Genomic DNA, 14816 nt, shown 5'->3' with positions numbered 1-14816 from the left:
ATTAGTGCTCTATCTGATGTGCGAGTGGTAAAAATTTGCTTCCAAGATACAGGCTCTCTGTTTACCTCACTGATTATGTCTTTTGCCAAGAAGCAGCTTTTTAGTTTGAGTCCATCCCATTTATTGATTATTGATTTTAATTCTTGTGCTATAGGAGTCTTATTAAGGAAGTTTGGGCCTATTCCGACATGATGGAGATTTGGGACTACTTTTTCTTCTAATAGGCACAGTGTGTCTGGTTTAATTTCTAGGTCCTTGATCCACTTTGAATTGAGTTTTGTGCATGGTGAGAGAGGGATTTAATTTCATTTTGTTGCCTATGGATTTCCAGTTTTCCCAGCACCATTTATTGAAGAGGGCTATCTTTTCTCCAATGCATATTTTTGGCACATTTGTCTAATATAAGATAACTGTAGTTACGTGGATTAGTCTCTCTGTCCTCTATTCTGTATCATTGGTCTATAGGTCTATTTTGGTGCCAATACCATGCTGTCGTTGTTACTATTGCTCGGTAGTATAAGGTCTGGTATAGTGATGCCACCTGCTTCCCTCTTCTTGCTAAGGATTTCTTTCGCTATTCTGGGTCTCTTATTTTTCCAATTGAATTTCATGACTGCTTTTTCTATTTCTGTGAGGAATGTTATCGGAATTTTGATTGGAAATGCATTTAATCTGCATAGTTCTTTTGTTAGTATGGTAATTTTTGATCCAGTTATCCCACTCCTCGGTCTATACCCAAAGAACTTAAAAACAGCATACTACAGGGACACAGCCACATCAATGCTTATAGCAGCACAATTCACAATAGCTAAACCAACCTAGAATGCCCTTCAGTAAATGAATGAATAAAGAAAACATGGTATATATACACAATGGAATATTACTCAGCAATAAAAGAGAATAAAATCATGGCATTAGCAGGTAAGTTGATGGAGTTAGGGAAAATAATGCTAAGTGAAGTTAGCCAATCCCCAAAAAACAAATGCCGAATGTTATCTCTGATATAAGGATGCTGATTCATAGTGGGGTTAGGAGGCGGGAACGTGAGAGGATTAGATGAACTAATTAGATGAACTTTTTTTTGACCTCATGGGGGCAAAAAAAGATGGTAGAATGAGGTGGATATCATTACCCTAAGTACATGTATGAAGACACAAATGGAGTGAATATACTTTATATACAGAGATATGAAAAGAATGTGCTCTGTATGTGTAGCATGAATTGTAATGCATTCTTCTGTCATATATAACAAATTAGAACCAGTTTTTAAAAATTAAACCAGTTTTTAAAAAAGATTGTTTCGGGAGCTGTACGTGTAGCTCAGTGCTAAGCATGCACAGGCCCTATAGCACCAAAAAAAAAAAAGCAGTTTGAATTACATTCTGTACATGTTGAAGTGTAATATCATGGGAAGTTTTCTTCAGTGATTTAAAAGATAAGTAGATTCTGAGTATAGTTAGAAGTAGTCATTCGTCAGCCACGGTTTAGAAAAGAGTGCTGTTTCATAGAAATAGAAAAGAAAACTTATACAAGTTTGAATATCCCTTATCCAAAATACTTAGGATCAGAAGTGTTTCAGATTTGGGTTATTTTCAGGCTTTTTCGTATTTGCATCAGATCTGGAGGATGGGACCATAGTCTAAACACAAAATTAATTTATTTTCATATATACCTTATGGGTAATTTTTTACATTATTTTAAATGGATTTTGTATGTGGGACAAAGTTTCATAGTGTGGAATTTTCCACTTAGGGCATCATGTTAGCACTCAAAAAGTTTTATATCTTGGAGCATTTCAGATTTTGGATGTTTGAATTAGGGATACTGATCCTGTATTTGATAGATATTATTTTAAAAATTGATGGGGCTCAGTGACTGATTAACTAAAGAGAGAGCAGTCATAAATGGACTCCAAGATTAGTTTTAAGATATGTAGAGGAAAGAAGAATGTTGCAAATTCTTTTTTCAAAACAGTTTTTTTTAGCTGTGTACGGGAGCACACACCTGTAATCCTACCAACTTGGGAGGCTGAGGCAGGAGGATTACAAATTCAAGGCCAAGCAATTTAGTGACAAACTGTCTCAAAATGAAAAGGGCTGAGAGTGTAACTCATTGGTAGAAGGCCCCAGGATTCAATCCACAGTACCATTAAAAAAGAATGGTAAAATAATCACTCTAAGTTTTGGAGTAATCCAAATGTAAGTGATGTTTGCAAAGTCCTGAAAGAGTCACTATTTTTTGTGGGGGTGGGGAGAATTAATATTTGTATTATAGTTCATCATCACCAATGTAGATTTTCTTTGTATCTTGTAAACATAGGTTAGCATGAAAGATGTCACAAAAATCTACAAAGCAGAATCAGCATTCAAGAAGCCAAGGTAGGCATTGCCATCAACCATAACTAAAGACAAAACAAAATTAGGCAAATACTAAAATATAAGAATAAAACAGCTGGGCGTGGTGGTACCTGCCTATAATCCCAGCAGCTCAGGAGGCTTCTGTAGGAGGTCTAGAGTTCAAAGCCAGCTTTAGCAAAAACAAGGCACTAAGCAACTCAGTGAGACCAAGCCTGTCTCTAAATAAAATACAAAATAAATCCAGGGATATGCCTCAGTGGTTGAGTACCCCTGAGTTCAAACCCTGGTACCAAATAAATAAAAAAGTAAAACAATTATTTATATAACTCCATTGTGTCATATGCATAATTTAGGAGACAAGAGTAAGAAGCTAAAGAAGAAGTTTGTTTCAGATTATACATCATTTTATGTTAGTCATGAGTTTGAACTCCATTCTGTAAGTATTTAAGGCCAATGTCTTGTGAGATGTATTTTTTTAGTGATATAAATAGTAAGACTGTTTGAACACAGTTCAAAAAGGTAAGTTAGGGCTGGGGTTGTGGCTCAGAGGTAGAGCGCTTGCCTAGCATGCATGAGGCACTGGGTTCCTCAGTACCACAAAAAATAAAATAAAATAAAAATAAAGATATTGTGTCAATTTACAATTTAAAAAATAAATGTTTTTTTAAAAAAGTAAGATATCCAAAACTTAGAGTGATTATTTTACAGAAGAAGAAATAAAAATTCACATTTAATATGTATTACTTAACCAATTAATAGTTTCCTGAAATGGCATAAAGGAATAGGACAAGTATTTTTTAAAACTTGCAGATCTTACAGACCAGCCAGTTTTCACACTGGAATAGACATATAATTGCCAATTTATATCACTAAATGGGAACATTAATATAGATGGTGTCTGTCACAGACACACATTCAATATATTACACTGTTTCATAGAAGGATGTTTTTAACATTGTAAAATAGGAAGGATTAGGAATGCTGATAGGTCTGGTGGTGGTGGTGGTGGTGTTTTTGGTACCAGGGATTTAACCCAAGGGCCCTTAACCACTTTTTTAATATTTTATTTAGAGATAGCGGGGCTGAGGATGTGGCTCAAGTGGTAGCGCGCTCGCCTGGCATGCATGCGGCCAGGGTTCCATCCTCAGCACCACATGCAAAGATGTTGTGTCCGCCGAAAACTAAAAAATAAATATTAAAAAAAAAAAAGATAGGGTCTCACTGAGTTGCTTAGGGTCTCACTGAGTTACTAAGGCTGGCTTTGAACTCTCAGTCCTCCTGCATCAGCCTGCCAAACCAGTAGAATTACAGGCATGAGCCACCCTGCCTGGTGCTGATAGTTCTTTAAACCGAATAAATTAGGCTGAAGTTGTGGCTCAGTGGTAGAGCGCTTGCCTAGCATGCATGAGGCACTGGGTTTGATTCTCAGCACCACATATAAGCAATTAAATAAAGGTCCATCAATAACTAATAAAAAAACTAAATAAGTTATCTTTATGAAAAATGAACTACAGGGGCTGGAGTTGTGGCTCAAGTGGTAGAGCACTCGCCTAGCATGTGTGAGGCACTGGGTTTGATCCTCAGCACCACATAAAATTAAAGATATTGTGTCCACCTACAATTAAAAAATAAATATATTTTTTAAAAAATGAACTACATTATTTATATTTTTTTCATTTTGATGTGAAGTAGCACCACTGCACTTAAAAACCATCTCGTGTTTCATTTACCTCTGAGATTTTGAAGTTGCATGTAGTTTCATTCCACCCCCCATGTTATAAGGAATAATGAGTAATACAAAATAAAAAGTAAAAATAAGCAAACTCATTTCTGTTTTACTTGATTTTGCCTCTTTAAGTATAACATTCTATTACTACATTTCTGGAGTCCTTTACTTAGCATATGATTTTCTAAAAAGGTATGTAGTGACTGAAAATTCAAAGGCAATTAGAGGGATAGCAAACCAGTATTGAAATCATCTTAGTTTTGTTTAAGTATGGGTGGTATTTACTTCTTAAAGAATCAAGCTATAGGTTGGGGATGTAGCTCAGTGGTAGGGTGTTTGCCTAGCATATGAGAGATCCTGGGTTTGATCCCCAGCACTGCAAAACAAAATCAAGCTATAATTCACATAACTGAAAAATTAATTCTTACATAAGATTGATATACAGAATGCTATCTTTATAGAAATTAATTTCCTCTAAGAGAGTACATAAAGAAACAGACCAGACACCTGCTAATCTATAAGGCCAAGATACCATTGAAAATGTAATAAATTCAAAATTATACTTTATGGAAACTCTGTTTTTTATGCAGTTAGATGATGTCTGTTATCATTAAAAGGCCTTTTAAGGAGGTTGGGTTATAGTTTCCTGGGTAGGTATACAGATTCTAGGTCAGGGATGAATTTCTCTTGACCCTGTCGTAGGAATAATGCTCTTCCCAGCTAATTTTTTTCCTGCATGTAATTCAAAGGATTTGATAAAAGACAAAAAAACATAATTATCTTTGGGTCCTATATTAACTCTCTGATTCTAGACACACTTGGATGCTTCTCCAAGCCTGCTTAAAGCTATCTAAATTTAGGTAGAAATGCCAAGAATATTAAATTGACAAGAAATTTTAAAGATCTGTTTTTCCTTTTCTCAAAGATGGATGGAATGGGAGGAAACCTTTGTTATAACAAGAAAGGAAAGTGATCTTTTGTTGGAGAAGGAAGGGTCTAAAGCTGAGAGTTACACGAGCTGTATGTGTAGATATTTACAAGTAATGAAGATTGTCAGTGTGTTGGAAGTATATGAATTAGAAACTACACTGAACAATTGAATAATGATAGTTTCCTAATTTTAAAGTCCTGTATCAGGAAAGGTTTGAAGCACAAAATTGTTAAGTACAGTTAGGAATATATTTGAAATGGCGGAGTATTATTTTTAGTAGGAAAAGTATATAAATTCAAACCTAGTGAATAAAACTGGGAAAATAATGTTACTTATATTTTCCCAATAGAATGAGAAATGTCAGTCTTAAGAACTCTTCTGAATAAATATGCCATATTTATATTGTTAAAATTTTGTGATTGTATATTTAAAGTTGTTATTTATATGTCACACTTAATAGGACTACAAGATCTCATTGCAAAATTGAAAATGAAATAGGATCAAATTCATCAGATAATCTAAAAAGAAACTATGTATCTCCAAAAATGGTTGAAATGCAAAGCTCACTTTTACCTTTCAAGACCCTACAAAACGCTTGTACATCAGGGTCAGAAAGCAAGATTGATTTAACTAATAGTTCATCTGGTACTTCAGAACACATCACCAGACAACATAAAAACTTAAATACCATAAAGAAAAGAAATATGAGTTTTAGTGTTGCTGAAACAAAAAGTGATGAGAACAAACATGCTTCTTTTGCACCTTGTGATCAAAGAAATATAGATGATACCTTTGCAGAAGATCACCACACAACAGATCCTACACAGAAATCCTGTCTTTCAAACATAAATCCAGGAACTGATGACTGTCTTGTGCCTAATGCAACAATGTTCTCAAAGCCCGTTTTCCATTTTTTGAGAGAGATCCATACCAATCTAGAAATGAATGACACAGTCCTTGAATGTCAAGATAATGAAATGTTAAATTCATCTATTAAAAATTCTACATGCATCAGTTCTCCAGAACCCACACGTATCCAGGGCAAAGTTTCTATTCTGCAAGAAAATAAAAAACATCCTGCAAAAACTGAGTCAGAGGAAAAATATATGAAGAATACATTGAAGCCCAGTATGATACCCTTTGGACAAACTGGAATTTTAACCCTTGATGTGAATCAAAGAGCAGAATACTCTCTTTCTGAACAACAAGATGAGGAGAATCCTAAAGTCCTGAATAAGAAAGGTGCCACATATTGGAATGAACTTCCACAGTCTTCATGTAACCCAATATACAATTCTTCTGAGCATTCATTTGGAGCCACCTCATATCCATACTATTCTTGGTGTGTCTATCATTACAGCAGTAGCAATGGCAATGCCATTACCCACACATACCAAGGAATAGAATCATACGAAGTATACCCACCTCCTTCTGGGATATTGACTACAGTTGCAAGTACTGTCCAAACCACACATTCTAATATTCTGTACTCTCAGTATTTTAGTTGCTTTGCTGAGCAGCCACAAGCAAATGCCTTTATGCCAGCGGATGGATATTTTCAATCCCAAAGGCCTATTTCTTATAATTTTCAGCAACCTATTTTTTCACAGTATGCTTCTCATCAGCCATTACCACAAGCTGCATACCCTTATCCTCCTAATTCAGGTGTGCTTCAAGAAGTCCCTTGGATTTATGGTGAGTTTTACAAGTTTTAATACTTGCCTCACTGAATGTTTTATTCTTAACTTTTGTACATTTATGTAAATGGAATTCACAATACACTTATATATATAGCAGTCATTTTCTGTGCAGATTTGTAGACTTATTCATTTGTCAGTTGAATTGTGTTATTGGGTGGAAATCTAGTTGTCAAAGATTAGTGACATTACCCAGTTGTTCTTTTTCTCTAATGTGTCCTTCAGTAAAATCCAACCTTGGTGAATGGTTAAGTAAGACATAGTGAAATCCATACAGTGATGCAACCATTAAAAGATTTATAAAAGTTTTTAATGCCATGATATATTTTTAAAACTGTGTATAATAATTGGAGGTAATATAGAGTTAAAAACCATGGTTGAGGCTGGGGATATGGCTCAGTTAGTTAGAGTGCTTGCCTTGCGTGCACAAGGCCCTGGGTTCAATCCCCAGCACCACCACCAAAAAAAAAATAATAATAATAATTAATTATTGGGCTGGGTTTGTGGCTCAGTGGTAGAGCACTTGCCTGGCATGTGTGAGGCACTAGGTTCGAGTCTTATCACCACATAAAAATAAGTAAATAAATAAAGGCCCATCAATAACTAATAAAAATATTAAAAAAGAAAAAAAATGTTGAAAAAGAAACTTAAATCAGATAAACCATCCTTCTCCTATAGGTATTTTAGTATAATACAATGATGTTAAGTGAATGGAATTAATTGAAACATAATTGGTAAAATAACATTGTAGTTTAACCTCTGGAACTTGAAAATTTTCCTCTTTAAATACTTCACTATGTAAAATATGACTAGAATATGTTTTTAATTAAATTTAAATGTGCATTTACTATAGTTGAAACAAAATTTAAAAATAATTATTCTGCAAATACAGTAATTAGGTACTAACCCAAGTATTCTCCCATTAGAGGTAAAATGTAATTTAAATAATGATAATTATCTGTAATATCTTAGGGAAATTCAAGAGAATTGTTTTGATTTTAAACAGTTTTTCCCCAAAACCCTGACTACTCTTACAGATTAATAAGTAGAAAAAAATTATTGGGAGTCCATTTGTCTGAATTGAACAAACCTCATGTTCACATTGTGTGTGTGTGTGTTGCTAAGGATCAAACCCAGGACCTCACCCATACTAGGCAAGCAATCTACCACTGATCTACATCCCCAGCCCAACATAATTATGTTTGAAACTAAGAAATCTGATCACATTAGGACTTCTGCATTGAAGTGACTACTGATTTCCTATAACCTATAGGATAAAATTCAAACACTTAAGCTTGGAATGCAGAGATGTTCACAGTCCTTCATATCCAGCCTCATTTCATACCACTTCCACTTGCACAGTCAAACTTCATTGAATTTCTTAACTATTCTCCCATTCTGTGATACTTTTTGCATGCTCTTTCAGACTGATAGGACCTGTGGGCACTGGGCTAGTTTTATAATAATCTGTTTCTTTTCCTTCTCTCCTTGTCCCAAATAAGTTTAAACAGGACAGAAATTTTTCACCTGAGGAATCCTGTAAAGTAAGGGAGGAAGAAAAGAGGGAGAAAGTATATGACTCTGCTTTTTTCCTTCATGATTAATTTGGGATACTATTGCTGATGCTGTAAAGATGAACACCAAGCATAGTAGATGTGGCAAACATCCAAATTAAATTAGAAAACATTTCTGAAATAGAAAATGTTCTCATTGTTCAGGATTTCTTGTGTTCTTAATTGCTAAGCCACGTGTAATATTACAAAAGATCAATCTGCAATCAAGTCCAGGTGTGACTCTCAAAAATTTTAAGTATTGGTTGGGCATGGTGGCACACACCCTATAATTCCAGCAGCTCTGGAGGCTGAGGCAGGTAGATTACAAGTTCAAAGCCAGTCTCCTCAATTCAATGAGGCCCTAAGCAATTTAGCAAGACCCTGTCTCAGAAAATAAAAAGGGCTGGGAATGTGGTTCAGTGGTTAGGTATCCCTGGGCTTAATCATCCCCTGGTACTACAAAAAAATATATATATATATCTAATCCCAGCTATTCAGGAGTCTGAGGCAGAAGGCTCACAAATTCAAGGTCATTCTGGTCAATTTAACAAGACACTGTCAAAAAAGAAAAGGGAGCCAGGTGCAGTGGCTCAGCCCTGTAATCCCAGTGACCTGGGTGGCTGAGGCAGAAAGATTGCAAAGTTCAAGGCCAGCCTTAGCAACTCAACAAGACCCTGTCTCAAAACAAAAACTAAAAAGGTCTGGGAATGTAGCTCAGTTGTAACATGCTTACCTAGTATGCATGAGGTCCTGGAGTCCAGTGCCTGGTCCCTGGGGGATGGAAGGGAAGCAATTATTAGCACATATTTTAGTTTTTGTGAGTGCAAATGATCCATCGATATTACCTCTCATACTTAGTGCATTCATTCTTAAAAAGATGTGAAAATCCCTTTGGTCCATTTATCACTGATTTGCTCACAATACCTATATATTTAACACCAGAAAATGGAACTCAAAGATGATGTTTAATTGAGCCCTGTGTGCCAAGCATTGCATTTAATTTTCACAGGATACCTGAGAGAGATGCAAAGATATTGTTCTTTTACTGATGAGGAAACTACTCCTCAGAGAACGTTAAACAGCTAGTAAGAGACAGAAGGGCAGTTCAAACTCTGATGTCTTTGGGCTCTAACTTAATCTCAGGTTCTTTCTGTTATCCTATTATATATCATTAGTCTACATCATTAACTTATATCTACATCATTAACTTATAAGATCTATTTCTTCCAGCTCCATGGCAACAGGAACAGTTTCAGCCAGGACATTGAAATCAATCTGACTACTGAAATAAAGGAGATTTAACAAGTTTTCCAAAATATTTTTACTTCCGTATTTTTTAATGTTTAACACTTTAAAATATGTAAATGTGGTCTATTATAAAGTGCATAGTCCTTTATAAAATGTAAATACAGTAATGTATCATGTAAGGCATGGAAATTAATTTCTAACATCTGAAATCCCAAAATTATTTCCACAGAGTTGTAAAGGGAGTTAATTCCATGTTTGAGGTTAATCAGTAGTGATAAAATCTTTAAAACCAAGTTTTTGTTTGTTATTTTTTTAATAATTTATCGTGTTGTGGCATTTTATTGAGCTGTAAGAAATTTTTTTTCTTGAATTGGTCATCAAACCAACAATTTGATAATTCTTGACACTTTGTTCATATAATTTACAATTCTATGTTTGTGAATTCCTTTGATTTTAATATTTTATACTTGTAAAATATTCCTAAATAGAAATACTGGTTTGCATATTTCGGTGTTTCTTTGAGTAGAGATTTTTACAAATTTTATGTTGGAATGGTAGTTCATTACATTGGAATTAATGCAATTCTGATAACTTTTTCCACAAGATTATTTATTTTGTATTTGTACTTCACAAATTTAAATGGCTCTTTAAATGATTTTGTAGCAAATAATAGGGCATGTTTATGCTTATACAGTTAGTTGAGCCATATTGCAATAATTTAAATACTGCATAAATACAGAGTTTTTAATGCTCTTGGCATAGTTTTTTTTCCAACATTCTGCAAAAGTAAACAATTTCTTAGTAATAATTATCATAGGACAGTTGAATGTAGTAACTACCATCTTGAGCAATATGTCTGCTCATACATTATTACCTTCCTTGCTCAGCAGCCAGTCCTGATTTCTTTTAAGATCCTAATCAAAAAAAGCCCTCAGAAGTGAACAGACCTTTCTCAACTTTTAGTTAGCCCTAAAATGTGACAAGAGATTTGCTTTAACTGAGATATCTAACAGCCAATAAAACTTCAATATTTTTTCAAACTTCTGTTAAACTTTCTATGTTATCTGGCATAGGCCTTTAAAGAGTATAATTTTGCCTTGTTCAGTGCAGAGTAACTCATTTTCAATTCAGAAAGCCACTAAGAACCCCCAAGATAAGCCCGTGTAGTCACATCAACAATAGGATGGAATTTTGAATACTTAGGATTCTCAAACAGGGATCTTTAAGAGGAGAAAGTCAAGCAGAACTGTAGCCAAAGGAAATAAGGAATTTTTTTAAATTATGTAATTAAAATAACTTTTTTTAAATTTGTCAAAATCAGAACTCCTGAACCAGATATAACAGATATAATAACAGTATTAACTGTTATTCAAAAAATAACTCTATCTCAGCCATTTTATTTATGTTTGGCTATGGGAAGACATCAAAAAGTTTATTATTAAAAATATTTCTACAATACAAGGTAAACCAAAAGTTAGATATTCTAGTTAAATACTCTTTAAACAACCTTCAGATTCTGTTGGTAATTGTCTTTATAATATTGGTATTTCATAGGTTTTTATAATTTCTTAACACCTCATCTAATCATTTACATTAAAAAATTTGTACTTTGACAAAATTTGAAAAACTGGAGTATTTTCTTTTTTTTACCCTTAAGTACATTGTTTTGACTTTAAAAATGAAACAAATTATAATTGATCAAACATATAAGCAAAAAAACCTTGCTTATTTGCAATTATTGTTTCTAAACTTGAAGAATTATTTGAATAAACTGGATTTCTTCTAATTTCAGAGTTCTTTTTCTTTGTGTCTCTTGAAAAGCTAATAAAAATATGAATGGTCCTTGGTTTACACACACTTACTACATGAAAAACAACCCACAAAGAGCTGCCTCCACTAGATATTTAAATAAACTTCCAGACTACCTCATTTCTAAGTTAATATACTTGCATTTTAAATCTGTGTATATATCCACAACTAATATTGATTGAGTACAGTTGAGGCTATGTCTTTTTCATAGACATTACTTAAGAGTGATGATTTGGAGGCTTCAAAAGAAAAGTTAAAGCCTCCATATTCTTCAAATATATTAGGAGAAAATTATTTTACTTACATTCTTGCATATGTGGTATTTTTAAACCATTAGATTTTTTTATAGGCATGGTTTTCAGTTCATATGGTATTAATATTGCTTGAATAACAGTAAATTCCCAGTTATTCATGCAGTTAGAATTATGGAGGAAGAAAATTAAGTTACTGCCATATGTAGTGGCCCACACCTGTAATCCCAGAGGCTGAAGCAGGAGGGTCAAGAGTTCAAAGCCAGCCTCAGCAAAAGTGAAGGTGCTAAGCAACTCAGTGGGACCCTGTCTCTAAATAAAATACAAAAATAGGGCTGGGATTTGGCTCAGTGGCCAAGTTCTCCTGAGTTCAATCCCCAGTACCACCCCCCCCCAAAATTGATTCCTGTAAGATGAACATTTTAAAAATTATTTCTGACAAGTACAACTCAAAGAGCAGTAACTGCAGATTCCTGGTTAGCAATTGCTAATGATAAAGGGAAGCTGAGGTTGGTTGTTGATTACTAATACAACATGGACAGGAAATTTTTCTAAGGATATAAATCCTATTCATTCCTTGCTGGGTAAGTCCTGACTGCTTTATTGTTACATATTATTTTGAAGCATAACAATATCTTTTATTTTGTAAGAAGTTTCCATTGAAACATCCTGTGGAATTATTAATCTCAAAATATTGCATTCTAATTTGTTGGGAAACAACATTTATCTTTAGGTTTGTTACTCTTATTTTTAATGTCTTATTTTCTCTAAGAATAATTTAGAAATATGACAGACCAATTTTTCTTAGTTTTGTAGTGCTGCATGTTAAACCCTGAGCCTCATGCATACTAAGTGAGCACTCTACCACTGAGCTACATCCCCAGCCCTTTTTAAAAAGGGTCTCACTGAGTTGCCTAGACTGCCCTTGTGAATCCTCCTTCAGCCTCTTGAGTAGCTGGGATTACAGACAGATGTTGCCACACATAGCTTCTGTTTCTGTTTCTAAAATTTGAATGATAGTCTGCTTTGGAAGAAGGTCTAAATCAGTTGAATATTTGGTGAATTAAAGGTACACTTACATTCAGTTAGCAGTTATTCCTTATCTGACTTGGGCTAAACGTATGCTATTCTGCTTGTGGGTATGTATTACAACTAATCTTTATATCAACCCTATAAAAGGAAATATTTGCTTATTTTATAAATTCATTTAGAAAGCCCCTCAAGATATTTTTGCACTTAAGGTCATTTTGTGAACGTCAGTTATCAAAACATCAAGTATCATTGGTTTGAAAATAATGTCAAATCAGATTTAAATCTTGTTACTTTTTTATTAAATTCTAAACAATGGCTTATGCATCTGATACACACATTTCTTCATTGGAAATTTGAGTATGGCACCCAGTGGTGGATCACACCTGTAATCCCAATGATTTGGGAGGCTGAGGCAGGAGGATCACAAGTTTGAGGCCAGCCTCAGCAAATTATCAAGGCTGTAACCAACTTAGCAAAACCCTGTTTCAACATTAAAAAATATATATATTTTTTAAAGGTTTAGGAGTGTAGGCCAGCGTTATAACAACCTGGATTCAATCCTAGTACAACAAAAAGTAAATAAATAAAAATCAAATACAGGATTGGGGGCTTAATTATAGCATGTGCAAGGCCCTGGGTTTGATTCCCCAACAAAGCAAAAAAATTAGAAGGAATAAAATTTGAATAGTGTTCAGAAAAACAATCCATTAATTTGATATTTCTTCATGTTTGCCTAAGATACAATTTTCTGCTGTGTGCATAGAAATAATTGTAGTCTTTTGGTTAAGATTATTTTAATCATATTAAGAGGCAAATGAATTCTGTATGTTGGGAGTTATGCAAAATCAAGTGATTGACTCCCAGTCTACTGCTTTCCAACTGAAGTGTTTTGAAACCAAGTCTGAATATTAATGGAAACATCATTTTGCTCAAGATTGACTCTGTCCCCACTTTACCTCTTATCATGATATTCTGATGCTTACTCTGCCCCACGTCCCTAGGAAGTTCTCTTTCTACCTTCTGTTGAGAGCCACAGCCAAAGGGGCCCCAGCAAACTTCCAGCTGCCAGCAAACTTCCAGCTGCCGGCTGATGATTGGCTCACAGCGGCCCCAGCAACATCTAGCTGATTGGCTCCTCGGCCCCAGCAACATCTAGCTGATTGGCTCCTCTGCGGTGATGCTCATTGGACTGTTTCCCTGCCCTTTCAGACCACGGAGCTGCTCATTGGGGGACTTTTTTTGGCTCCGCCCACGTGACCCAGCCAATCGGCCTCAAGAGCAGGAGGATTGTGGGAGGTGGAGAGAGGCTTGTGTGGGAGAGAGAGGCTTGTGGAAAGCCGGTGGTGGCAGTTGAGGCTCTGAGGATTTTTCCTGAGAGGCTGTTTTGTTTGGCGTGTGTGGTTCTAAAAATAAAGTTAGTTTCTTTTGACAAGTGGCTCCTGATTGTGCCCAGCCAGACTGCGGCACCTTCCTTCCCTCATGATTTTCAGACCCCCCACGCCTGTGGCAGTTTCCTAGAACTCATTCCCACTTTCTTCGCCTTTTTTACAGCAAACTACATCCAGTAAAACTATGTTCCAAATATGTCATCTATTGAAATTGCACACACAGCTTGCTGAGTCAGCTGTGTCCTTTTTGTGGTCTCTTACCAATTTTTCAGGTCAAAATATTAGGACAAACTAAAAACTTGTTTCTTTCCCTGCCTGCTGGGTTCTTGATCCAAGAAACTGCAGTATTGAAAAAGTATTTCCTATAATCTGCTGTCACCTTTCAAATGGACAAGTAGAAAATGTGTTAGTGAATAATATTTCACTATATCAAATGTTTTGTTTCGATGTATCAGTAAAAAATAATTCTCAAAGATTTGAACACAGGAATGATTATAGTTTGCTTAAAGATAAAATGAAAATCTCTAACAGTATAAATACACTGTCAAGTTAGGGATAGCAAATGTTTAGTGAACGTCTGCTGCTGAACTCCACAATATGATGGGCATTTGGGCAGAAAAATCAGTTGAGACATTTCTGACTTCAAGAGAGCTTATAATCTGAAGAGTGGGAAAGGCATGTAGAAACCAACCATTCAAGTAAGTAGTCCTGTACATGCTAATGCTTGGTGTTATAGGTCTTAAAGAGGATGACCTATAATTCATTCTGGTGGATGCAGGAATACTAAGAATGAGACAAATCTAAACTGAATATTGAACAATATA

General features: G+C 34.9%; 1 protein-coding gene across 1 annotated transcript in view; it reads left to right on the top strand.

Annotated features, from left to right (window-relative positions):
- The window catches only part of Tex15 (testis expressed 15, meiosis and synapsis associated), an 89452-nt gene extending 82473 nt beyond the window's left edge, over window positions 1-6979 (top strand). The window contains exons 9-10 of the mRNA XM_015501229.2: window positions 2320-2378; window positions 5475-6979. Of these exons, the coding sequence (XP_015356715.2) occupies window positions 2320-2378; window positions 5475-6729 (1314 nt within the window). The 3' untranslated portion in view covers window positions 6730-6979. The remainder of the gene's footprint in view (window positions 1-2319; window positions 2379-5474) is intronic.
- Window positions 6980-14816: the final 7837 nt, after the last annotated feature.

The sequence above is a fragment of the Marmota marmota genome, unplaced genomic scaffold (genome assembly GCF_001458135.2).
Source record: "Marmota marmota marmota unplaced genomic scaffold, marMar, whole genome shotgun sequence".
Taxonomy (NCBI): Eukaryota; Metazoa; Chordata; class Mammalia; order Rodentia; family Sciuridae; genus Marmota; species Marmota marmota.
This window is presented reverse-complemented; position numbering and strand designations above follow the sequence as displayed.